This window comes from Saccopteryx leptura, chromosome 1, assembly GCF_036850995.1.
Source record: "Saccopteryx leptura isolate mSacLep1 chromosome 1, mSacLep1_pri_phased_curated, whole genome shotgun sequence".
NCBI classification, from domain to species: Eukaryota; Metazoa; Chordata; class Mammalia; order Chiroptera; family Emballonuridae; genus Saccopteryx; species Saccopteryx leptura.
In genome coordinates, this window is record NC_089503.1 from 15,165,787 (window position 1) to 15,190,895 (window position 25,109).

Genomic DNA, 25,109 nt, shown 5'->3' on the forward strand with positions numbered 1-25,109 from the left:
TCCATTATCCTAGCTAAGGGGAGGCAGCTCCTGGCTCCATCCTTAATCACCTATGAGTCAAGGGTCTTCTAAGGCTTTAGATAATGGAATCAGGATTGACAGGCCTCTCTGCAACCAGGAGAATGGAAACCTGAGCCTGGAGAGCTGGGAGGATGAGCACCGCTGGTCAGGGTGCAGGAATGGTGTGGATGGAAGACTGGTGGAGCTTTTGTTCTTAAGGGAGACGAGGGGAGCACCACAGTATGAGGAATTTGTGTCTGGGAAGCGGGCGGAATAGGAGATAAGTGAGGAGGATTAGTGAGGAAAATACAGCTCCCAGCCGTCATCACGGTGGCTCCAAATCTGAATTTATTCACGTGGGGTGGCCACGTTGCATAGGTTCTCAGGTGTTTGCCACAGGAAGTCTCTCCAGTCAGCCGGTGGTTACCTTCTTTCTCGCCGTGACTCTATGGTGCTGCAATCAGTTCAGGCCGCCGAGCCTGAGGATTGGGCCGTCAGCCTCATCTCCTCTCTAGGCAGTCGTCTCAGTGGCCATTTTGCCGGAGCGCTATTAGCCTCTGAATTGCGTCAGTTTCACCCGGGTCTGATCCGGGGCGGGTCCCTTATTTGCGAGGCTCATGAATAATTGAGTAACTGGGCTGCGCTCATTTGCATACGGCCAGGCGAGTTCTGCACGGGTTTCCCACTCCGGGTATTCACAGGCTTATGGATATTCATGAGGTGCTCTGGGGGCGTGGGCCTGGGCGGAGCTGGGGGCGGGGTCCCGCTGGGGCTTGCACTGGCTCGGTCCCGCGGTGACGGCGGTTGCAGCGGCGGCGGTGGCGGAGACTGGCGTCGGGGCGCCGAGCCCGAGCGAGAAGAGCTGGATCCCGGGGGAGCGCGTGAGTGCGTAGGGGCGGGCAGGAGGGCGAGGGAGGGGGCGGGGTCCAGGGTTGGGGGCGGGGGAGAGGCATGGAAGAAGTGGGCGCTTCCCAGCCAGGACCTTGGGTTGAGGTTGAGGTGTGTGTGTGTGTGTGTCGGGGTGCCCAGGAAAGTTTGCAGGGACCGCGGGCGCGGAGGGAGCGGGGGGCAGGCGGGCGCCGGCGCGTGTGCGTGGGAGCGAAGGGTGTACGGCCTGGAGCTCGTGCTGGCTGAGCCAGAAGAAAGGGGGGAAGGGGCGAGGGCTTGAGGCGGGGCCGGGGGTGGGCGGAGCTGCTAGAGCGACCCCTGCCTCCCCTGCCCCCGGGTCGCGCTAGCCCCATCCCCTGGATACCTCGTCACGCCCCCAGCCACGCCAGTCCGCCCCCACCCAGTCTGCGTACCCAGTCTTTTCGCCGGCTGCTTCACATCCCGCGCACGGGTCTTCCGGTCTTCCGTTTCTGCTGCCTCCTTCTCCTCCTCCTTCTCCACCTCCAGCCTCTCCTCCTCCTTTTCGGTTGCTGCCGTCCCCTCTGTGTCCAGAGCTCCCCACTGGGCCCCTCCAGACGGCCCCTCGCCCTGGGCTGTTCCGTCTTCCCGTTGGCCCTCCCTCCTCCAGCAGTTTCTGTGCTATCCCTGCCGACCTCTCTGGGTCCGGATCCGGCCAGAGATCCTAGGGTTCGTAGGAGCTACCCCGCCTGTCTCTCTGTGCCCCTGCCCCGGGCTGGAGCTGCCCGACCTCTCTCCAGCCCTTGTGGCAGTCTTTGCCCCTGGGGGTCAGCTAGCCTCCCGACTCCTGGGGTGGGGAGTGCTCAGAGCCGCTGTGATTCTGCAGCTTTGGCTACGGCCTTGGGCACCTGGCTTTCCTGGCTCGGGCATTTGAGCTGCTGTGGTACCTCAATTGAGGAAGCCGAGCTCCCAGCTTCATTGCTGTGTCCCCCCTCATGCTGGCAGAGGTGTCCGTCAGGCTCCCAGGTGAAAGAGTTTTTTTGGTTCCGGGCCAGTTCGTTCCCGTTTCCAACCACCCACACCATGTTTCTTGTAATAATGTTCAAGGACAAGAAAACAGTCTTGTGTTTAATTTTATTTTTTTCTATCGTGTGCTCCTCCCCCATGCACATTTGGACTGGCTCTGCACAGTTATTCACCCACCCACAGTGAGCAGTGCTCAGTGGAAGTTGACTGACCAAAGGAATTGACCATCTTGGGTTTCTCTCTGCCTTCTTGTCTCTACTGTCTTCCATCTTCCAAACAAGGAAAGGGGCAAAGGTGAGGGGTGTGTGGGTGGGTTTTGCCAAGGTTGGGCATCATAGGGCCCTTCTTTGGATTTGGTGCCGTCTTCCTGGTCTAGCTGGAGTGCAGGTTGAAGGGAGTTAGATTGTCTGTAGGGCTCTGTACCAGGTGATAGGGAACATTCCCCTCTTGGGACAAGAGGGACCAGGACTGTCCCCTAGACTGGAGAGCCTGGTGGTGGTGGGGCTGTTGTGGATGGGATGGTGCTTCAGGAGCCAGGATGAGAACTGAGGAGGTGGTGGAGTGTCTGAAGAACAGGTGACATGACTGGGCCCTGTGGGAGTGAAGGAATGGTCTGGGGAGAGGAGGAGGTGGTTACCAAGGATGTTAGCTCATTGGTGACACTGAATGGAATTGTAATGATGACCAACATTTACTGGGCACTTAGTATGTGCTAGGCATTAGGCTAAGCGCTTAGCATGCATTTTCGCCCATGAGAATACCAACAGACTCAGTAACTCCACTTTTCACATAGGGAAACTGAGTCTTAGAGGCGTAAGCACTCTGCCTAAGGGCACACAGCCAGAAAGCAGTAGACCCAGCCAGCATTGAATCAGACCCTGAGCTCGCTCTAGGTACAGGCTTTCCATTGGTTTCTACCGTAGGGCTGTGTCACTTGGTTTAAAATGTATTCTTCTGCCTCTCAAAACCTCACAGGCCAACTAGACTGGGGAGGGCTGCCCATCTATTCCCAGTTCTCAGGCTGTGGCTGTCCATCCCTCACTGTCCTAGACGGGGGAACCCCCAGGGAGTTTTCCCCCCCAGGCCACCCCACCCCCCGGATGTTCTCAAGCCTTGTCCCATTCTCCCAGCCCAGGCCTGGGCCGGCTCCTCCTTCCTCTTGGCGAGGCTCTGGAAATCCAGTGGGAGGCCATTGCTATGGCAACAGGACTAGGCCCTGGCTTTACCTCATCAAATTCCGAGCTGAAGCCAAAGCAATTGAGAAATTAAAGAAAAAAATGTATTCCAGATGTTTACTTCTTATTCCTTATTTTTCCGTGTTTGGATGAGGCAGCTCTGAGGGAGGCGGGAGGGAAGCTGGGATGTGGAGGAGGAGGGGGTAGAGGAGGAGAGGGAACCACTCCCAGCTGCGGGAGGGAGGGAGGGAGGGCAGGAGGGTGAGCGGGAATGGGGAGGCAGGCAGTGGGGCGGAGTCCCAGGTTGGGGAGGAGCGGGTTTTTCCCGTCTCCCCTGAGGTGATTCATGAAGAGGCTTTAGACTTTGGGGCCCTCTTGCTCTGCCCCTGAGTGGGTACTCCAGCGGGCTGCCGCACCCCAGGGGTGCCCTGGGCACGGTAAGTGGGGTGCCTTAAAGAGCTTGCCAGGGAGAGAGGTGGGTATCTCCTTGCTGCTCCAGGACTTCGGGGTTAGGACACAAGAGTTGGAGAGTGACTTGAAAAGAGTTGAGGACAGGTTGCTGGGGACCTCCCTTGACCTCCCCGCCCCTGTGAAATTCCCTCTTCCGGTCCCACACTTTGCCTCTGCTGGAAGTAGCAGACTTCCATGGGCCAAGCCTGCTGCCAACGCCCAGCCCACGTGCCTTCTCTTTTCTCTCTCTGGGTCTCTGGCCGGCTCACACCCCTCTGCCTCCCAACTCCCCTGCAGGGTCTGCCGCATGTGATGGAAGTGTCTGCTCTCCGGGAAGGCACAGCCACGGCTTCCCCAGCACCCCGGGAGATGGAGGAAGAGCTGGTATCTGCTGGCCCGGAGCCAGGTAGGTGCCTGGGGGTGCAGGGTGGAGAGGGGTGGCCGGAAGGAGGAGCCAGGTGTGTGCCTGAAGGTGCAGGGTGGAGAGGGGTGGCTGGAAGGACAGGGAAGGGCAGGCGCTGAACTCTCGTTCTGTCTTGGAGGCGATGGGCAAGGGATGATTCCTAGAGGTGGGAGTGTGGGAGGGAGGCGTGCTGAGGACACGCAAGGTGCTTGTGGAAGCTTGAGAGGTCCTCAGTGGCTGGTGAGACCCTTTAGAACCGCTGGAGATCGTGGATCTCCAGCAGATAAAAACAGGTTAACCTGCGAAATGATGTGGATAACACTGTGTGATTTAAGGGGAGATGAGGGCCTACATGAGAGGTGACGTGCACCTGTTGGGATTTGAACCCAGGCCTCCTGGCTCCTGCCTAGACTCCTTCCTTTGGCTGAGCTGAATGGGTGATAGAGGTTTCTATTAGAAGGGCCGTGACCATGAGTAATCCCAAGGTTTTTTATTTGGCTCTGGAATGCCTTATATAGAAGGTAGGTTCCTGGTCTTTTTTGTTTTTTTTTTTCTGTGGCAGATATACTTATGTGTGGGTGAGTTAGGTCAATAGTAAGTTTGCATTCCTCCTCACACACTGAGGACAGTGGGGAGGTGGCCTGGGTGTGTCCTGGGGGAGGGGCAGCCAGGAGGCAGAGTGGGGAGGCTCAGCTGGGATGAAAGGTTCATTATGGATGGTAGGGTGGTAGAGTGTCACGTGAGAGGACAGGACTAAATTGGGAAAAATTAGGATGTGGGTAAGTGGGCATTCATTTATTGGGTCATTTGTTCATTCATTTGTTTGATAAGAACATATGTTACACCAAGTAGGGTACAGGGAGAAATAAGGTACCAGCTAGGCCCTTAAATAGCTTTGGTTTATAGGAGGGATTGACTAAACATTTTGGGAGTTTGGGGATAGAAAAAGGTGCTTCTGGGATATTTACGGAAAATCAAGGAAGGCTTCATGGAAGAGGTGACATTTGGCTTATGCCTAGAAGGTTGTCAACATTTTGAGTTAATAAGGTGGGAGATGGAGTTCTGCTTCCTGGTTCTTCTGACAGCCTCCCAACCAACCCTGTCCTTTTTGGTAGGTGACTCTCGGGCCAAACCCCCTGTCAAGCCCAAACCCCGGGCCCTGCCCGCCAAGCCAGCCCTACCTGCCAAGCCCAGCCTGCTGGTGTCTGTTGGGCCTCGGCCACCCCGGGGTCCCCTGGCCGAGCTGCCTTCTGCCCGGAAGATGAACATGTTGGCGGGACCCCAGCCCTATGGTGGCAGCAAACGTCCCCTTCCATTTGCACCAAGACCAATGGCTGAGACCTCTGCGGTTGGAGAAGCCACCCAGGAGACTGGGAAAGAGGAGGCTGGGAAAGAAGAGGTGCCCCCCTTGACACCCCCAGCTCGATGTGCCGCCCCGGGGGGTGTGCGGAAGGCTCCCGCCCCCTTCCGTCCAGTCTCGGAGCGCTTCGCAGCCACCACAGTGGAGGAGATCCTGGCCAAGATGGAGCAGCCGCGGAAGGAAGTCCCCGCCAGCCCTGACCGCCTTTGGGGCTCCCGCCTCACCTTTAACCACGATGGCAGCTCCAGATACGGCCCCAGGACCTATGGTGTGACTGCCGGTCCTGTGGATGAGGACGCTGGGACGCTCTCCAGGGGATGGTCTCCGGAGGGTCCTGCCAAGGCTCCCACAGAGTGCCCAGAAGAGCACAGCCAGACCCCCGCGGAGAGGTGAGGGGTGGGAGGCTGCATGCTTTGTTGTGTTCTGGAGGGCAGAGTGGTTGGCCCCTTCTAGGACTGTGACCTTTTAGGTTAGTTGTGTGCCATGAGTGCAGACAGACCCTGGTCCAAGTCACAAAGCTTCCCACCAGCAGACAGTGTCATGACTGTATTCCCTTTGAGATTATAATTTTCTTTATAGAGTTGATGTGTGTTTATGGTAGAGTTCAAATGCACAGTATGGAAGTTTATCTTTTTATACCAAGAACTGAACTTTGCTTCATTTAATCCACAGCTGTTCTGTTTAGTGAAGGGAATAGTAGGTCTGTTTTAGAGATGAGAAAACTGAGATTCCGAAGTGACTTCCCGTGGTTCCTCAGCAACTAAGACAGAACTGGTATTTGAATTCAGGTCTGTTTGATTCCAAAGCCTGTGCTCTTAACTGCTGGCTCCTATTGTGTGTGGAGCCGTGTGCCAGGTGCTGGTGTGTGCACGGGGATGAGAAGGGTGCAGCCTGCCCGGGGAGTCTGATGGGAAAGATAAGACGGGAGCACACCTTGCTGCCAGGCCAGCTGGTGTCACCGAGCAGAGATTACGGCCAGCTTGGAGACTGTTGCATGTAATACACTTCTTCAGCGTTGGTGCCAGTGCAGAGCAAGGCCGGCCGGGAGGTGCCTCTCGGGGTGGCGGGCACGAGGCGTTAGAGGAAGAGACTGAGGGGTGGGTGGCAGGTGCTCTCAGCTGCACAGAGGCCTCTGCAGGGCAGGGAGCGCCCACTGGGGGCACTGTTGGCCCTCTGGGCCCCCTGGCTCTGCGGGGACCCAGAGGCTCCCTTGCCCCTCTTATTGCTGTGGAGGGCAGGGCTGCTATCCCTCAGCCAGGCCTCTGCCCCACCCTGCCCTCTAGCCCTTCCCGTTTCTCACCTGAAAGTACCTGGAGCGCAGGGCTCCCAATAAACCCCTCTTTGTCCCAGGCCAGGGCTGCCAGGCTGGGCTCAGCGCTCTGCTCTCCCCTCCATGGCTCCAAGTAGAGCTTAAGAGGAACAACTTAAGCCTTGGAGAATCACCCCCCCTCGGCCTCCCGTGATCCTTCCTTCAGAAGAATTGGCAGGACAGCCAGACCAGCTGTGCTCTCCCTGGCTGGTGGACGTTAACCCTTCAGGGCTAGGCGAAGGGGAGCTTGTCTTTTAGGGACTCACTGAGGGGTCTGGGCTTCCAGGACCCTTTTCCTAAAGGGGCTAGGGGAAGTTAACCCTGGATGTGCAGGCAGGAGGGAAACCCTGGGGCGTTTTCTCGGTGGAAACTGGACAGCGTCTCTGTCCCCAGCAGTTCCATGTGGGGCTCCGTAGAAAAGGCCCGGGGCGGGGGCTGACTTTGGGGCCTGTTAAAGTCAGTTAGGCAGACGTACCAGACAGTGCCGTCTCCTTATTCGTCTGTGACAGGCCTCTCAGTTCTGCACCTCCATTTCCCCTCTTCCTTCCTTCCTTCCTTCCAGGGGCTCTCCTTTGGACCAGGCCGTCAACGGAGACCAGGCTCCGCCGGCCAGCTCTGAGCCACCTACCGACGTGAGTTACCCTGTTGTGTATGAATTGGATTCATAGTATTTTAGAGCCGGGAGGGTCACCTGAGATCATCTGTTCTGTGTCTTGTTGTTCAGATGTGATCACTGAGGGTCATGGAGGAGGTGACTTGCCCTTGGGCCTGAGGGCTGGCCCCGGGACTCAGGTATTTTGACTCCCAGGCCAGTGCTCTTGATCAAGTGTGGTTCAGGCCATGAGACTGTTCGTTATAAACAGTAATTATCCGTAACAATGGCTGTTGATCAGGTACCTACTGTGTGTTGGGCATGTTTCAGAAATGTCGACTAACTTAATCCTTGTGGTCACTCCAGCTAGATGGCCCCGTTGGTTCCACGTGAGAGGCTCACAGAGGTTAAATAATAACTTACCCAGGAAAAGTCCTTCCTTGGGGCTTTCCTCTTCTATATCCCCACCTCTGTCCCCAGTGTGCTGGGAGTACAGCCAGCCTGCTTTCCTGAGTAAATGAGTCCGTCTTGTTCATAGAGGCTGGTGGAGACCTGACTCCATGTGTCCATCTAGCAGATATTTAACTAAGCACATACTATGAGCTGGGTGCAGGGGGAAGCAGCAGAGAGCAGAACTCGACACACCGCCCCTGTGTCCTGGGAGCTCACCTCCAGTGCGAGAGGCCAGCGCGGACCCAGGCATCCCTGTGCACCAGCAGATATATGGGCAGGTGCAGGGGAGCCCCGGGAAGGTGGAGAACCTGGGGTGAGGGTAGTTGGGGAGGGCCTCGCTGTGAAGAAGGCAAGGGAGTGAACTGTGAGGATGTGTGGGGAACAGCATTCTTGGCAGGGGCAGCTGCAAGGACAGGAGACTGGGTGCCCTCCTGGCAGGGCGGCCAGGCTGTAGCATCGCAGTTGGATGGGAGGCGCTGGGTGGTCGTAAGGGGGAGAGGTTATGATGAGTCCCATAGCGCCTCCCAGGCCCCTGGGAGGACCTTGGCCGGAGCGAGGGCGGAAGCCGGTGCAGGACCGAGGAGAGCTGTAAAGACTCACCTTGCCCTCCTGGATTGCTCGGAGCTAAGAGCAGTTAGCAGGGCCGCTGTGGGCTGTTGGAATAATTCCGGGGCGAGATGATGGACCCTGGAGGTAGCCTGTCCTGAGACGATGGTGGCAAGGGGTCGCTCTGGGTGGAATGTGAAGGTGAATTTGAGGACAGGGTTTGTAGAGAGAGCTCACATGCAGAGTCAGGCTTTGGGCCCGAGTGACCAGAAGGATGAGGTTACCGTTGAATGAGATGGGGACTTCTAGGGGTGAAGCAGGATGGGAGGAGCCGTGAGGAGTTTGCTTCTGGATTAGTTGAGTTTGGGATGTCTTTAGGACGTCCACGTGGAAATGTCGAGAGGGCAGTTGGCTATTTGAGTCTGGAGTTCCAGGGACTTGTCCGCATGCAGATGGTAGTTAAGACCCGCTGAGCTCATCGGGGGAGCAGGTGAGGTGGAAGAGAGAAAGGACTAAGGGTCAGCACAGGAGACAGAAGCAGGAGATGGACGGAGGGAGCAGCGGGTGGGAGGGGAGCCAGCAAGGGTGGAGTCCGGGGACCCCAGGAAGCCAGCGTCCAGGACGGGAGGAGGGCGGGTCAGCTGTCAGATGCTGCTCACAGGGCAAGGAAGGTGAGCACAGAGCATGGCACTCAGCTCTGGGGGACGTCGTGACCTGATGAGAGCAGCTAGGTGGCGAGGTGACGGAAGAGTCCTGCTGTCTGGAGTGGGTTCTGGAGAGAGTGGGACAAAGATGGGGAGAGAGAGTCAATGTAGACAACTTGTGCGAGAAAATGGGTGGCAGCTAGACGGGGAGGTGAGGGCAAGAGTGTTTTTCTTTTCTGAAGGCAGAAGAAATGAGATCAGTGTGTGTACTGATGCAAGTGGTCCAGGAGAGGAGGGCAAATCAGTGATGCCGGAGAGAGAGGAGGGCTTGGTCTCAGCCCTGAGCCAGGACAGTTCACAACCTGGGCTCACGTCGGGTCAGGTCGCGGGGTGGGGGGTCCTCTGCCACGGCCTCTGTGTCTTCAGGGGAGCGGGGTCGGCGGCCGAGAGAGACGGGAGGGCAGGAGGAAGGGCGGACGGCTGTGCTTCCTGGATGGGTTGAGGGGCTGAGGGCGGTGCAGAGACGGGAAGAGGGACCTGGGCGGACAGGAGCAGGAGGGGCTGAGTGGGAGCCGTGAGTTGAGATGGCGAGGGCTGCAGTTATGGGGAAGGTCCGAGTCCCGGGAGAGGCAGGTCACAGTCACCAGAGGAGAGGAGGTCCCAGTCTCCAGAGGAGAGGAGGTCAGGGGTGAGCCAGGCTGCCCTGAGGTTGACTGAAATCCCTGTGGACTCTGGGAGGGTAGCAGGGACCTGGGACTCTGGGAGGGTAGCGGGGACCTGGGACTATGGGAGGGTAGCGGGGACCTGGGACTGTGGGAGGGTAGCGGGGACCTGGGACTCTGGGAGGGTAGCAGGGACCTGGGACTGTGGGAGGGTAGCGGGGACCTGGGACTATGGGAGGGTAGCGGGGACCTGGGACTGTGGGAGGGTAGCAGGGACCTGGGACTCTGGGAGGGTAGCAGTGACCTGGGACTCTGGGAGGGTAGCGGGGACCTGGGACTATGGGAGGGTAGCGGGGACCTGGGACTCTGGGAGGGTAGCGGGGACCTGGGACTGTGGGAGGGTAGCGGGGACCTGGGGCTGTGGGAGGGTAGCGGGGACCTGGGACTGTGGGAGGGTAGCGGGGACCTGGGACTCTGGGAGGGTAGCAGGGACCTGGGACTCTGGGAGGGTAGCGGGGACCTGGGACTATGGGAGGGTAGCGGGGACCTGGGACTGTGGGAGGGTAGCGGGGACCTGGGACTGTGGGAGGGTAGCGGGGACCTGGGACTGTGGGAGGGTAGCGGGGACCTGGGACTGTGGGAGGGTAGCGGGGACCTGGGACTGGGGGAGGGTAGCGGGGACCTGGGACTGTGGGAGGGTAGCGGGGACCTGGGGCTATGGGAGGGTAGCGGGGACCTGGGACTGTGGGAGGGTAGCGGGGACCTGGGACTGTGGGAGGGTAGCGGGGACCTGGGACTGTGGGAGGGTAGCAGGGACCTGGGGGCTGTGCTTTTCAGGCAGTGGGGGGGGTCTACAGCACTCACAGGAGGGCGTGAGCTTTACAGCTCGAGCTCTGTAGAGAGGAGGGAACAGGGAGGGAATGGAAGAGGCTCGAGAAGCGAGCAGGACGTCTTCCTCTGCCACCTCCTCTGCGGAGGCCCCGTAGGTGGTGATGCGGGAGTGATAGCCCCATCAAGGGGTCACAGGGGAAGTGTGACCTCTGGGGAGGGCAGAGGTCAGACAGAGCAAGACACTTCATTGTCTGGGCCAGGCCTCGTGAAGCAGTGGAGGAGAGCCTGGTGCCCGTCCTGCTCCCCCTGCTCCCGAGGCCTCCGCCCCCCACATCGTCCCACAACATCCACTCTTTATGTGTCCTGCCCTGAGAGGCCAGGTGCACAACTCTGAGTCCCCCTCGCCCAGCCTGTGAGGGACGATGTGCCATCAGTCCAGTGGGAGGAGGGGAGGCCGAGGCTCAGAGAAGCCGTGTCCACGGTGTGGGAGGGCCCACAGCCTCCGAGAGGCAGCGCTGGGTGACTCCGGCCAGGGGCTTTCGTGTACCCCGGTGCCTTCGCCTGGAGCCCAAGGCCTGCCTGCTCCCGTGGGCAGCGCTGGGCCCGCAGGTGCGCAGAGCAGGGTGGGAACTCCACACCCCCAGGAGCGGCGCCGGGCTTGGCTTCGTGCTCGGAGGCGGAACCTCCAGAGGCCCGGGTGGTCAGGGCCCCCAATTTTTTTCCTTTTATAAACCAGTGTTTTTGATCAAGAACCACAGACTCTCAGGAGGTCCTTTGATGAGTGTTGGGGTGGGTGGGTGGGAGGGTTTGAACCACCTGGAGCCCTGTGGGTCATACTCTGTGGATAGCGCTATGTGCATTTTCTGGGGAGGGGGTCTCAAGGAGGGGTCTGAGGACCCCGAGAAGCTGGAGAAGCCATAATGATCTTTGGGATCTTTCCCAGCTGTCCTGAGAGCCCCCAACCCCTGCTTTCTCCTGTCTGGAGTGAGAGGCAAAGAACCAGCTGGCCTGTGGGCCATGTGGGGTTTGGGTAGGGGCCTTTGCCATCTGCCTGAAGGCGAGTGATGGCTCTTGATTTTTCTCTTGCAGGTTTTCAAGCCCCAGGTCCCCTCAAGTCCAGGCCCCACCTCGGAGAGTGGGGGTTCCACCAGCCCAGGCCTCCCTGCTGAAGTCTCAGGCCCCGCCCCCGGGTCTCCCCTACTTCGCTCACCTGACCAGAGCTCTCCCCTCCACTCTCATCTTCCGGAAGTCCAGGGTCCTGCAGCTTCCGGGCCTTCTTCCCGCCTCCCGGCCACCCCAGCATCCCCAGCTGCGGCCCTGCCAGACGAGGGCTCCTGCCACGCCCCGGGCCCAGGGCTCCCTGCTGGGGAAGCCCGAGAGGCCCCCAGACCTGGAAGCCCTCCTGTGGAGAAGGTCTCGGGGCGCCACAGCCCAGAGCAGCCTCCAGCCACCTCCCCCCGGCCCCTGATGGAGGGGGACGAGGTGCGCGATCCCGACCGGACGTTTCAGTCTGGTGAGGAGGTGGTCGAGGTGGCCGAGGTGGCCAGTGGCGACGCAGCACTCCACCCCACCAGCCTGGCTCAGCGCCGATTTTCAGAAGGTGTGCTCCATCCGCCCGGCCCAGACCAAGAGAAGCTGGGGGGCTCGCTGGCTGACCTGCCCCAAACCCAGGGGAGCCAGTCGTCCCTGGATCGTCCCTTTGGGAGTGGGACGGGGTCCAACTGGAGCTTGTCACAGTCCTTTGAGTGGACCTTCCCCACTCGGCCTGCGGGCCTGGGGGTGTGGCGGCTGGACTCCCCGCCTCCGTCTCCCATCACCGAAGCCACGGAGGCTGCAGAGGCAGAGGCTGCGGAGGCTGGGGCCCCAGAAGCCGGTGATGGGGCGGCATCCGGCAGGGAGAGCGTGCCCCGGCAGGGGCGAGGGGCCTGGGCCGCTCCTGGGGTGCCAGGAGGACCTGGTTCCTGGGTGCCGACGGACGACTTGGGCATGTCCCCAACCCAGAAGGGTGATGGGGAGCGTCAGTCTCCATCCTCAGCTGTTTCCCTTGAGCCTGCGTCAGCCACAGGGGGCCCACCTGAACCGGCCTTGCTACAGGCAGAGAAGTATGAGGAGCAGGAGCCCCTGGCTGGACAGGAGTCCCCGCTTCCTCTGGCCACCGTGGAGGCCGCCCTGCCCGTCCTGGAGCCGGTCCTGGGGCAGCAGCAGCCAGCACCCCCTGACCAGCCCTGTGTCCTCTTTGCTAACACCCCTGACCCTGGGCAGGCACTGCCTGCCGAGGAGGAAGCTGTGACCCTGGCCCGGGCTGAGACTACCCAACCCAGGACGGAGGCTCAGGACCCCTGTAGGGTGTCCCCTGAGCCTGCAGGTCCTGAAAGCAGCTCCCGCTGGCTGGATGACCTCCTGGCTTCGCCACCGCCCACTGCTGGCAGTGCCCGACGGGGTGCTGCATCTGAGCTGAGGGACACGCAGACCCCAAGCGCCTGCCCCGAGGTGAGCACAGGGCCACAGGGAGGGCGGGGGCCTCGGGATGGGAGCCAGGACTTCTGTGAGCTTCATCCTCTCCGCAACTGTATGTGTCAGGAGCTTGGGGTACAGCTGTGAGCGAGGCACCTGTGGATGATCCTCGCACTGCTGTGCAGTCCTACATCGTCAGCAGGGCTGTAGGCTGGGGCTCACACTGAGTGAGAGCTTCCACTAGCTGAGTGGTTTTTGGAATGTGCCCTAACCTCTAAGCTTCAGAGTCCTTTCCTAATAACCACCTTTGCCTCTTAGAGTTATACTGCAGGTAAAGTGAGGAGTGGAAGGAGCTCAGTGCTTTGCATCTACTGAGTGTTCAAGCCATTGTTAGGATTGGTATTGTGAAAGGCAACAGAGAGGTGGATGCTGGAACCAGATGGCCCGGGTTCATTTCCTGGCTCTGCGATTGCCCTGGTGTGACCTTGAGCAAGTTACTTTTCTGTGTGCGCCCCAGTTTCTGCCCCTGTACAGTGGGGATAACAGTGATGAAGTCTACCTCACGAGGCGATTACGAAGACTAAATGAGCTGGGATACCTGTAAAGTGCTGACGGTAGCCATCTGGCTCATCCTCAGTGCTTTGTGAGTGTTGGCTTTTGTGAACATATTGCCATTCTGCTCAAGACCTGCCTTGTGGACAGGCAGCCAAGGCCGGAGCCAGCAGGGCCTTGTGTAAGGTTACCCAGCAAGTTGGTCGCTGGGCTTGGGCCCAGTGCTCTTTCTCCTACCACGCCACCTCTGATTTTAAGGGCTGGGGTCCAGGTGGCTTTTGAAATGTATTTTTCAAGCCCAGTCTCTGCTGGTAGGGGTGGGGCTGAAAGGAAGGAGGAGCCAGGGGCCTGGGGGGGGGGAGTGGAGGGGGTGGAAGAGGAGGAGCAGGAAGGAGTTAAGACCGAGCTGGCTCCTGCGGTAGGTGTGTCTGTCCCGGGATGTGGGTGACTCAACTGGCTCCTGGGCGGGGCCACCAGAGCTGCAGCTGCTCTAGAGGGAGCAGGGCCAGGCTGAGCCTGGAGCCAGAGCCGACCGACAGGTCCGGGCGACAGGTCCGGGCGAGGGGAGCAGCCCAGCCCTGTCCGGGTGCCCGTCATACCCAGCTGCCTGGGGCGGGTGTGGGGGCAGGGGCCATGGCCGGCCTTGGGGACAGGGAGCACACCATGTCTATCTTGGAGAGGCTGCTGGCCAACGCAGCGCTGCGGGATGAGGCTGGCCGGCTCCACAGCCCTGAGGCCAGGGCTCGCCCGCCCTCAGGAGTGAGTCAGGGAGTGGGGTGTGGGCTGCAGGGAGCCCTGGCTGGGTCTCTCCTGTGCCAGAGGCTGCCCCTGCTGTCTCCCCTGGGAGGGCGAGGGATGGCTGGGAGCTCTTTCTGGGGAGGGGTGGGCAGAGGAGCTGTCCACAGGGAGGGAGGGGCTGGGACCCCAGGGGACTGGACGGCTGGGGCAGTGCTGGAGTCTCACCCTTGGGAAGCAGCTTGTGGAGGGGCTTGGAGTTTTGCCCTGTCCTGATGAAAGTATGCCCTACACCCATGTGAAGACCACTCTGCCAGGCAGCCTGTCCCTGGGCAGGTAGCCAAGTGTTGCCCAAGGGCTGTAAACATGACCTTAGGGTCATTGACGGAGGCTGTTGCTGAGTGCTTCTTGTGAGGCAGGGGCTATGCTGAGTGCTTGCTTGGCTGAAATGATCTTGTTTGTTATTTGTTTATTCATTTTTAATATCATGTGTACAACTATTTAAAAAAGTTATTTGTTGACTTCAGAGAGAGAGGAAGGGAGAGAGGCAGAAACATTGATCTGTGTGTTTGTGTGCCATGACCTGTGCTCGAATCCACAACTTTTGCACATCAGGATGGTGCTTGAACCAGTAGAGCTATCAGGCCAGAGCTGAATGACATTGTTTAATCCTCCCTAAATGCTCATGCCATAGAAATTATCCCTATTTAAGTATGAGGACCCTGAGGCCCAGAGTGGTTAAGTGACTTGCTCAAGGTCACACAGCTGGAATATAAACCCAGGCTTTCTGTTGCCAAAGTATAGCTCAGGCACCAGGCAGTGCTGTCGGTCTGGACTGACTCTAACCATTGTTCCTCTCCACCTCTCTCTCTCTCATTCTGATTCCCAGGGACTCCTTGGCTGGGCCCAGAAGGATCTGCAGAGTGAATTTGGGATCTCAGCAGACCCACAGCCCAGCAGCTTCAGTCCTTCCAGCTGGTCCCAAGGCACCTCTCAGGACTATGGCCTTGGGGGTGCGAGCCCTCGAGGGGACCCAGGCCTTGGAGAGAGGGACTGGCCCAGCAAGTGTGGGCCAGGAGCGGGGGCAGGGAGCCCCAGGGAGTGGGCCAGCCGGCGCGGCATCGGCCAGGAGGAGGCTGGCAGCCTGGATGGGAGCGGAGTGTCCGCGCTGGGGGGGCTGGCAGCCCAGGGCCGGGTGATCGGAAAGCCAGCCCTGCTTGGCGCTCAGCAGAGCCCAGAGGCCGATGTTCCGGACTGGGAGTTCAGAAAGAGGGATTCCCAGGACACTTACTCCAGCCGGGATGCGGAACTCCAGGACCAGGAATTCGGGAAGAGAGACTCGCTGGGTTCTTACAGCAGTCGGGATGCAAGCCTTCAGGACTGGGAGTTTGGGAAGAGAGATTCCCTGGGCACGTTGGGCAGCCGGGAGGCCCAGGAGCAGAGCCTGGAGGCGGGGCCGGAGGACCACCCCGGCAGGTACAGCGGCCAGGGTGCGGACGAGCGGGACCAGGCTTTTGGGAAGAGAGATTCGTCCTTTGGCACCTACAGCAGCCAGGGGGCTGAGCCGCCGGACCTGGACTTTGGGAAGAGTGCCTGGACGAGGGACCGTGGCTTTGGGACGAGGTCCCTGAGCGCCGGGTTCAGCCCCGAGGACGCCCAGCAGCAGGATGAGGAGTTTGAGAAGAAGGTGCCAAGCGGGGCAGACAGCGTGGGCGAGGCCGGCAGGGCTGCCAGCCGGCCAGAGGAGGTCGAGTCAGGGGGCTTGTTCAGCTCCAGCGCCCCCCCGTCGCAGGATGGGGTGCTGGGACAGAGAGACCCGGGCAGCTGGCAGGACAGCGGTGCCAGCCAGGAGGGCGACAGGCTGCAGGGGAGACAGCAGGCAGGAGGCCGGAGCCCTGGTGACGCTGACCCAGAAGACGGGGAAGTGGGGCGACGAGGCTGGGCCGGTGACTTCGGCCTCGGTGTGGTCCCCCCGCCCGAGGTGACCTTCAGCCCAGGGCAGCCGGACTGGGGCGGCGGCTTCCGCCTGGAGGCCGGTGAGAGGGGCCGGCAGTTTGGCATCATTGGCGATGACCGAGGGAGCGGTGCTGGCCTGAGCCCTTCTGGCACGTTGGGAGGCAGCAACTTCGTGTCTCCCGAGAAGACGTTGGCCGGGCCCGTGGACTGGACTGACCAGCTAGGCCTCAGGAACTTGGAAGTGTCCAGCTGCGTGGGTTCCGGAGGCTCGAGTGAGGTCAGGGCAGATGCTGCGGGCCAGGTGGTCTGGTCGGCAAACCTGGGCCTGAGGGACGTGGGCCTGGCCGGCCGTTTGGAGACTGGGGGTGCCGAGGAGCCGAGGGCGGCGAGGGCCGGGGAGAAGGACTGGACTTCTGATGTGGGAGCGAGGGGCCGGGATTTGGCTGGTTTGGGCGAGGTGGGAGGCCACGGCCAGGCCAGGGAGAGTGGCGTGGGGCAGACCGACTGGTCGGGTGTGGAGGCTGGAGAGTTCCTGAAGTCACGGGAGCGTGGGGTGGGGCAGGCAGACTGGACGCCCGACCTGGGGCTGAGGAACATGGCTGTGGGGGCAGGCAGCAGCTCCAGGGAGCGTGGGGTGGGCCAGGTGGACTGGGGCATCAACCTGGGCCTGAGGAATTTGGAGGTGCCATGTGACCTCGAGACTGGAGGTTCACAGGAGCTGCGAGGATGTGGAGTGGGGCAGATGGACTGGACCCAGGACGTGGGGCTCCGGAATGTGGAGCTCTCTGGGGCCCCAAGCGAGGCCAGGGAGCACGGAGTGGGAGAAGTCAGCCAGTGCCCAGAGCTAGGCCTCAGAGACGCCAGCATCTTGTGCCCTGGCCTGGAGGCCAGAGACCCCGTGGAGGCCAGGGAGCTGGGGGTCGGTGAGACCAGTGGGCCGGAGACCCAGGGCGAAGATGACGCCTCGCCTTCCTTGGAGACCTGCCCTGAAGACCCCGGAGTGGAGACGGGCGAAGCCCCCAGCTTTGGCGCCAGGTAAGGGATCGCCATCTCAGCGTGGCAGGGAAGGTGTTCCAGTTGTCCGACAAATTGCGTCCTGCCTGGGGAGGGAAGAAATGGCTTTCTCCAAGGATTTTTACTCTGGAAAACAGCGACGGTTTGTGAACTTTTATGTTCACTTTTTTAAAAATTGAGCTACGACGTGCACACGGTTGAGTTTTGTTTTTGAATGATGAGTGTGACGGTGGAGGTGTTACTGGTTTGCAGTCCATGCTTTAGGGCTCCTTGGCGATGTTGTGACTGTGCTGGAGGAATCGGTGCCTGTCCCATCTTTGAACGGTTTCCGGTGGATTCCACTCGAGCACAGTGGCTGTTCCCCCGGCCTCCTGGCTCTGAAGCCCCAGGTGTTCCTGGGCCAGGGGCCGTGAGTGCTTTCATGGGCATAGGAAGGAGGACGGTCTTCTTGGCCTTGGCTGCTGCAGGTCCTGAGTGGAGTGCACAGTGGATTTTTATGTTCTAAAACCAACTGAGGTGACTTCATACCTGGAAAGGATGCAAGAAGGCATCTTATCCGTTAACATTTCTATCCACTGAGATTTGGTTTCATTGTTTGTTTTTGTTTGTTTGTTTTTTAAAATCATGTGAGAGGCAGGGAGGCAGAGAGATAGACACCCACTTGTGCCCCAACCAGGATCCACCTGGCAACCCCTGTCTGGTGCTGATGTTCTGCCCATCTCAGGCTACTGCTCTGTTGCTCAGCAACTGAGCTATTTTAGTGCCTGAGTTGGAGGCCATGGAGCCATCCTCACTGCCCGGGGCCAACTTGCTCATTTGCCCTATGGCTGAAGGAGGGGAAAGGGAGAGGGAAGGGATGGAGGAGTGGATGGTCACTTCTGTGTCCCCTGACTGGGAATTAAATCCAGGACCAGCACAGCTGGGCCAATGCTCTACCACTGAGCCAGCCGGCCAGGGCCTGGTTTCTTTGTCCTGACTGAATAGAAAGTTTGATTTTCCCAACCCTGGAGCTTCTCACTAGCCTGGGAGGAAGGGAGGGGATGTGTGGGGTGGGGCTGTGTCATAAGTGGAGGGGCTGATGGTAGTGGGGGGGCAGGAGGGACTAGGGGTAGTGCTGGAGGAGTCAGGAAGGCATTTGGGGTTTCGGAGGAGGGAGAGAGGAAAGGACAGAGCACGGGGCCAGGAAGATGCCCAGGGGAGCTGCGGAGGGAGCTGGGACGTGGACTGCAGACGGGGAGACGGAGGCCCGTAGGGAGGAGGTAAAGACTTCAGGGACAGGGGTGAGTGCACAGGACTAGCAGGAGTCCAGCGCTCCTGTGTCCCTGGCTGTCTCTGAGCCGCACTCTAACCTTAGACTCGGCAGCTACAGAGTGTTCCTGGCGCAGGCGGGATGCGGGAGCCCGGGTTGCACTCATTTCTCCTCCTGGGGCTCTGAGGACTCTGCAGTCCCCAGAGCTCAGCTGCAGGTCTGACCTCACCGATCATCACAGCCGCAGGTGAAGCAAGAAGGGAGCAGAAGGGTGTGACCTGCTCCAGGTCACAGAGTCAGCAGGGTGTCTTTCCCAATTCTTCATTATCGGGTTTGGGCCACTGCGTTCAGGACTCAGACTCCCAAGCGGTGGGGCTTACCACCTTCCTCCTTCCCCCTCCAGTGGGGGTGGCTCTTAGGAAGCAGAAAGAGGGAGAATCTTTTCCTTTGTTTAGGGTGGGGGGCGAGGCTGGCTGGGGGGGCGATCTGGATGGGGACTGGGCTGGGGAGGAAGAGGAGGTCGTGCGCAGAGAGGCAGAGTCCTCGGCTGTCTGAGCTGTGGCCTCCGTCACAGGTTAACTGGCCGCGTTACAAGTCTGGGAAGTGCTGGGCACTCTGTCCCGGAGACTCGGAGTGCGTGTGGGCTCGCGTGTGTGCCCGTTCCAGCAGGAGAGAAAGCAACACGCTTACCTTTCCTCTAACACAGAGCTTTCTCAGCTGGTGGGCCGCCAGAATTCTGAAAACAGGCTGTGCCTGACTATTTAGTCAGGGGCACTGACCTCTTTTCCCTTATAGTGTCAAATAGGAAAATAACAACAGCCAACACAGCAGTAGCTGTCTGGTGTGAATGGATCGTTATACCTTTTTATTTTTTCTTTTTTTGTTAGATCGGCCAAAAATATATTTTTTGGTGTGCCGCAGAATTTTAGTAATCAGTTGATGTATGCCAGGAGATGAAAAAGGTTGAGATCGCTGCCCTCACACAGTGTTTCCCAAACCTCACTTGTATCCAAGGAGCTTGAATGCTGACCCTCTGATTTAGGGAAATTCTACACTCTGGAAAGTTGCTCTTCAAAGGAATATTTGGAGGTTCCCGTGGTAATGAGAAGCCCTTGAGGGTAGTTGAGAGCAGCCTGGCTTTGGGCCTGCCTGCCAGGTTTGGGTCTGGATTCCGCCTCTGTGACCTTGGGCGGGTCCCCTCTCAGGGCCTTCCACTGTGTGGATTGGGAGCGGCCCCAGTGCTCACAGGGTTGGTGGAGTTAGCACGTGGGAAGTGATAAGAGATCTGAGATCTGTCTGGCCCGTGGTGAGCACTGAATAAATGCTTGCTACCTGTCGTTGTACCTGTTCTGCAGATTTGGATGGATGTGTCCATAAAGTGAGGCCCTTGGGGACATTTTTTTGTCACCATTCCTGCGTGGGACTAAGGTTCCCTCTAGGGCAGTCGTTGGCTGGAATATCATCTAGCATGCCCGGGACAAGACCAGAGAAGGTTGGGAGAGCCCCACCCCTCCTCTGTGTCTAGGGCCCCCTCGTCCTGGAGGGAGTGGCACTCGGGGCTTCCCACAGAGCTGCTGCATTGCCCCTTCCTGGCCTCCTGGTCATCTCCTGCCCCTCCCCCTGGCCCTGCACCTACAGTCATTTTGGGCTCTTCATAAAATCTGAGAAGACCCTCAGATCACTGAGGCAAGCTCTCTCATTCCAGGGGTAGATACACTGAGGCCCAGGAAGGCAGTGTGGTTTTACAGGGACCCACAGCCTGTGACCGTGGGCCGCAGCCTTGGGGTCATGTCTCTGGATATTCTTTCTGTCTTTGGGTCAAAGCCACCTGCTTCCCCTGCAGACAGATCAGCCCAGCTCCAGCCCTGACTTCCTCGGGGTCTGGGAGCCTAAAACAGCGGGACGCTGAATTTTTGCAGATCTACCACATACCACCCCTTGTGTATGCACGTGTGGCGGGAGGCGGCGTGGCTAGGGCCCAGCCCCCAGGAATCCCAAGGTCCAGATGGGGTAGGGGTAGAGAAGGTGTACGATAAGTCCTTAGGCCAGGAACGGGTGCCTGATGAGAATCACCAGGAAGATGGTGATTTTCCTAAAAATTTATCAGCTGTTAGCTGTGTCCTGGGCACACGTTTGTGCCCACAAACAGTGAAGTCTAGGTACTTCTGTTATCCCCATTTTACAGATGATGACACTGAGGCTCAGCGTGGGTAAGTAACTTTACCAAGGCCACAGGCAGAGCAGGGGATGGCGCCGGAACGGGCCCTGGAGTGGCAGCACCCAGCCCGGTTTCCCACCACTCCTCTCCCCATTTCCTGCCAGCTAGGGGCTCAGGTTAGGGGTGTCCTGGGTGCTCAAGAGGCAGGAAAGCTTCTCCCGAGGTGAGGAGAAGGGTGAGTGGGTCTAGACAGGCGGCAGGGATGATGCACGAGGCATTCCCGCCCCTCACCCCCACCCCGCCTCCTCTCCCCGTGGCCTCTGCTGCCCTCTGCCCGCCTGGCGTGGGCCCCGTCTCGCTCTGGATGTGGGCCTCCATCCACCCATCCACTGCAGCTCTTCCAGCCTCCTCTGCCCCACCCCAGGGTGAGGCTTGGGGCAGGGCCTCCTTGGGCAGGAGGGTGCTGTTGCCGCCCCCCCCCCCCCCCTGACTTGCAGCAGCAAGGTGAGCTGGCTCTGGCCCCCCTCCAGGGCGGCCGACTCCTGTTTTGGCTTCCGCCTCCTCCCTCCCTCCCCAGACAGCTTTAATTTCCATCTGTCAGCAGCTTGTGGAGGGACAGACTGACACATGTCCTCTTCAGTCCTGCCCCTTCGGCCCTGGTACTGACCTGCCTCACCCCTGCTCGCCCCTCCAGTCTGCGGGGAGCTCAAGGCCTGGCTTCGGGCGCCCCACCGGCCCTGCCCACGGTGTGCATTCCTGTGGGATGCGAGCGTGTGTTGGGCTGTGACTTTGCTTGCGGGACTGACAGACAGACTGCATGAGGTGCGCATGAGTGCAGGGTGTCTGAGTGTTGGGGTGGCAGCCGGACAGCACCCGTGTGAGCCGTGAAGGGGCCTGTGCGTCTGCGTGATGCTTAGTGGGGCAGCAGGCGGAAGACACACAAGCTGCCCGGGTGCGGGGTGACCCGGCTTCTCCACCTGTAGACATGTGCTCAGTCCTGCTCCTGGCCAGGCCCTGGGCCGGCGCTGGGGGCGCAAAGGCAGACGGGGCGCCCCTGGCCCTTGAGTTGCTCACAGGCCTGCAGTGGGGCCCGAGAGCCTCAGCCTCCGAGGGAGCCCCGGGCACGCAGGCTGAGGGGTGTGGTGGGCGAGGGAGCGGCGTGTCCAGGTGCATGGCAGTCTGCAGGGCGTGGCATGCTCTGAGACTGGGCGTGGGGAGGGGGACGTGGGCAGGGGTGCGGAGAGGCTGGACGGGCAGGTAGGCCAGTGTCAGGCTCATCCCAAGGCGAGTGTGCGCCCAAGCAGGTGCCCTGGGAGGGACACACGGACAGCATCAGTAGTAACGAGAGCTGTCACTCACTGGGCACGCACCGGGTGCCGGGCACAGTGACTCGTCCTTTAAGTTCTCATTTCATCCCCCCAATGACACTAAAGTTAGAAGCCCTTTCAGGTGAAAGACTTACCCAGAGTCTCAGTAAGTGGAGGACCTAGGATTTGAACCTGCCGCGCTGGCCAGGCTCATCCACCCTGTGCTGTGTTGTGTGAGGCCTTGACCGCATCCTTCCTGGAAAAGGCGTGGAAAGGGGGTAGGAGGAGACAGATCCTGTGAAGGGGGCTTCGGGGGAGGATGTGGCCGCATGGTGACTGTGTCCTGTGGTCCGTCCCCTCCGCAGCCCTGGCGGGTGCCCCGCGCGCTCGCCGCCCTCTGGCTCGCAGGGCCTGCTGGAGGAGATGCTGGCCGTCAGCAGCTCCAAGGCTGGGGCCCGCAGGGAGTCGGCAGCTTCGGGCCTCAGGAGCCTGTCGGAAGAGGAAGGAAACATGGCAGGTGCTGACCAAGGGGAGCCCCTGGAGCCTGGCAGGGACTGTCTGCCCTCCTGGAGGCCTCAGCCTGATGGGGAAGCCAGCCAGACGGAGGAGGTGGATGGCGGCTGGGGCTCTGCAGGGCCCGGGCGGAGCGAGCAGGGGCCAGCACGGCCCCCGCGGCGGCCCCTGCAAGGCCCCCCTCCCAGCTCCCCCAGCCAGGACTTCTCCTTCATCGAGGTCAGTGGAGGGCGAGCCCAGCGCAGTGGATGGGCTGTGGCGGGGTACTGGGGGTGGTAGAGCCAAGGCCTCGTCTCTGGGGCTCCCTCAGCTTGTCAGAGCTCCGAGGGATCTCAATGTGGGAGGCAGGAGATGGGGGTGGTGGGCGGGTCCTAAGAATGGGGCTGCGGGCTGCGGGAGGGGTCTGCACGCAGCTGCCGCCTTTGAAGGGCTACGGGCAGGACCGCGGGATGGCAGTGGCAGTGGTGTTGCTGTTATCCCAAGCAGGACACTGAGGTCCTCGACAGTGCCATGTATCGGAGCCGTGCCAACCTGGGGCGCAAGCGCGGGCACCGGGCCCCAGCCATCCGGCCTGGCGGCACCCTGGGCCTGTCGGAGGCAGCGGACTCGGACGCGCGCCTGTTCCAGGACTCAACGGGTAGGGCCGGGGTGTCGGATGTCTGCTGCAGTGTCTGGGGCGTGTTGGGTGCTGGGGGTCTGGGGTTGCTGTCTGTGCTGAGCCCTCTCTGGGTTCTTGCAGAGCCACGAGCTTCTCGGGTGCCATCTTCAGACGAAGAGGTGGTGGAGGAGCCTCAGAACCGTAGGACGCGGATGTCCTTGGGCACCAAGGGGCTGAAAGTCAACCTCTTTCCCGGCCTGAGCCCATCAGCCCTGAAGGTACCGTCTGATGGTTCAGCAGACACGTCCAGCCACCTGGCCAGCTGGCCACCCTGCATCCCACCTTTCTTTTCTCCATCATCTATTCATCCCCCCGTTCCTTCCTTTCCATCCCTCCTGTCGGTCTGCTCTGCAGTGGTGCCCTGCTGGACCGCGTGCTGAGTGCTGAGTGTGAGGGGAGGAGGAACCAGCTGGTCTGTGTTCCAGAACATCATGGGGCCGTAGGGGCCGCAGCCATGTCCGTAGTCAGTGCTGCTGCATGGAGAAGTTAGGGGTCACGGGGCAGGGGCAGGGAAGGGCCGGGCCTGTTCAGAGAGAGGTTATCTCGTAACAGTGCGTGCTGCCCGGTGGGAGGGGAGCGTTTGCTCTCAGCTGAGAGGCAGCATTGGGCTTGGCTGTGGGGGGTGGAGGGTCGGGGGTGGGTGGGAGGCCCTCCAGGCAGCGGGAACAGAATGAGCGAAGGCACAGGGCCGGAAGTCACCGCTGGCGTTGTGCATCCCTGTCAACCTGAATTCAGCTCCACAGTGTCTCTCTGAGGGGCTGCTGTGTGCAGGGCAGAGCTCAGCTCTTGCGAGGCTTGTCGTGGCCTGACTTCCCGTCCGTCCGGGTGAGAGGGCAGCAGAGGGGTTTGAGGCGGCCTCTGTCGGCTGCTTGCTCTCTGTGACTCCTCCTGCCTGTCTCCCTGATGGCTTCTGCACCTGGACTTGTCTCTCAGGCCAAGCTGCGCCCCCGGAATCGCTCGGCTGAGGAGGGGGAGCCAACGGACAGCAAGACAAGCCAGAAGGAGTCCGCCGTTCAGCGCTCCAAGTCCTGCAAGGTCCCGGGGCTGGGGAAGCCCCTTGTGTTACCTCCCAAGCCGGAGAAATCCTCAGGGTGGGTGACCTGGACTCGGGGTGTTGACTGACCTCACTGTTGTGGCCTAAAAAGGGGAAACCCCCCTGTACGTAGAGGAGAACCAGAGGTCAGGGAGGAGGCTGATGTACCCGGATTAGCTGTATTAACTTGGTGGCCGAGTTCCTGTCTCTGCAGCCCGGCCCTGGGCTGCTGCTTCTGGTCGGAGAGGGGGGTTTCTATTCCAGCCACTCCTCATTTTGTTAAACTTGCCTTGGGTTTGCTTGTGACCTTTGCCCCTGCCTTTTCTAGGTCAGAAGGATCATCGCCCAATTGGCTACAAGCCCTGAAGCTGAAGAAGAAGAAGGTCTGAGAAGTCACTGAGGTGAGGTCCCTGGGCTTGGGCCTGGCTGGGGCTGGGGTGTGGGGTTCAGCGGTGACTTAGTTTTGCCCACAGAACAGTGAGTTGTAGTCTGGCTTCTGATGGACGAGGAGGAGGGCTTCTGTCCCAGCCTTCCTCCTGGGCGCCAGGGAGGTCCCCGGGTCCTGAGGCTGGCCTGCGTGTTCCTACAGCGCTTCTGGTCTGGTCACTCACCGGGGACCTTCCTGACAGCTGGGCTTGGTGTAGGGCAGCCAGGCTGGGCAGGGGCAGGAGGCCGAAGCATCTCCACCCCACGGCCGCTCCCGTCTCCTCCTCCCCCTATGCAGGTGCTTCCCATCGGCAGTCTCAGGCAGTGCCCGCTCCTGTGGGGTCCCCGGGCGAGGAGGAGACTGGAGCCCCTGGTCCCCTCCACCGCCGAGGAGCGTCTGGGGAGGCACGTTATGCACTTTGTATCACCTTCCCAACTTTCCCCCCACCTGCCCTCCCGGCCCGGATTCCGGCCTGGATTCCCTCATTCGTGGTCCAAGGTTCTGGTCCTTCTTCTGTGTGTTCTCTGCCCTCCTCCCTCTCTGCTTCCTCTTCCAGCCTCCCTTGGGTTTTCTTTTGATACCAATTTATAGCATTTTTTTATAAAAGCCTTTGATTTTTGTAAAGGGTGGAGCCCTGCCCTACCCCGGGTCTCCCTCCGCCCTGCCAGGTGCCCCACAGAGACCAATAACATTTTGCCACTTGAAACAATAAAGTTTTTTGGGAATTGGTGCTGTCCAGTTGTGGTGTGTGGTCAT

At 60.2% G+C, this 25,109-nt stretch overlaps 1 protein-coding gene across 5 annotated transcripts; it reads left to right on the forward strand.

The window, feature by feature from the left end:
* The first annotated feature begins 525 nt into the window (after positions 1 to 525).
* Positions 526 to 25,083, forward strand: TNKS1BP1 (tankyrase 1 binding protein 1). 5 transcript variants are annotated; one of them, XM_066361546.1, is made up of 12 exons: positions 526 to 885; positions 3,795 to 3,903; positions 5,016 to 5,649; positions 7,132 to 7,201; positions 11,387 to 12,787; positions 14,928 to 17,029; positions 22,088 to 22,454; positions 22,719 to 22,872; positions 22,975 to 23,111; positions 23,827 to 23,984; positions 24,255 to 24,327; positions 24,651 to 25,083. In XM_066361546.1, exons 2-11 carry the CDS (start codon positions 3,810 to 3,812, stop codon positions 24,313 to 24,315), a joined length of 5,178 nt encoding a protein of 1,725 aa, XP_066217643.1. In that variant the 5' UTR covers positions 526 to 885; positions 3,795 to 3,809; the 3' UTR covers positions 24,316 to 24,327; positions 24,651 to 25,083. The 5 variants fall into 5 exon arrangements, with proteins under 5 accessions (XP_066217643.1, XP_066217644.1, XP_066217641.1 ...); XM_066361547.1 differs by having other exon boundaries at positions 526 to 881; XM_066361544.1 differs by lacking the exon at positions 526 to 885 and adding an exon at positions 976 to 999.
* The last annotated feature ends 26 nt before the right edge of the window (positions 25,084 to 25,109 follow it).

Excerpts from the sequence above, each read along its gene's own strand:
- TNKS1BP1 (XM_066361546.1), top strand. The coding sequence starts at position 3,810 with ATGGAAGTGTCTGCTCTCCGGGAAGGCACAGCCACGGCTTCCCCAGCA. Across the intron at positions 17,030-22,087 it reads GCCCCCAGCTTTGGCGCCAG|CCCTGGCGGGTGCCCCGCGC; the intron begins GTAAGGGATCGC and ends TCCCCTCCGCAG. Across the intron at positions 23,985-24,254 it reads AAGCCGGAGAAATCCTCAGG|GTCAGAAGGATCATCGCCCA; the intron begins GTGGGTGACCTG and ends TGCCTTTTCTAG.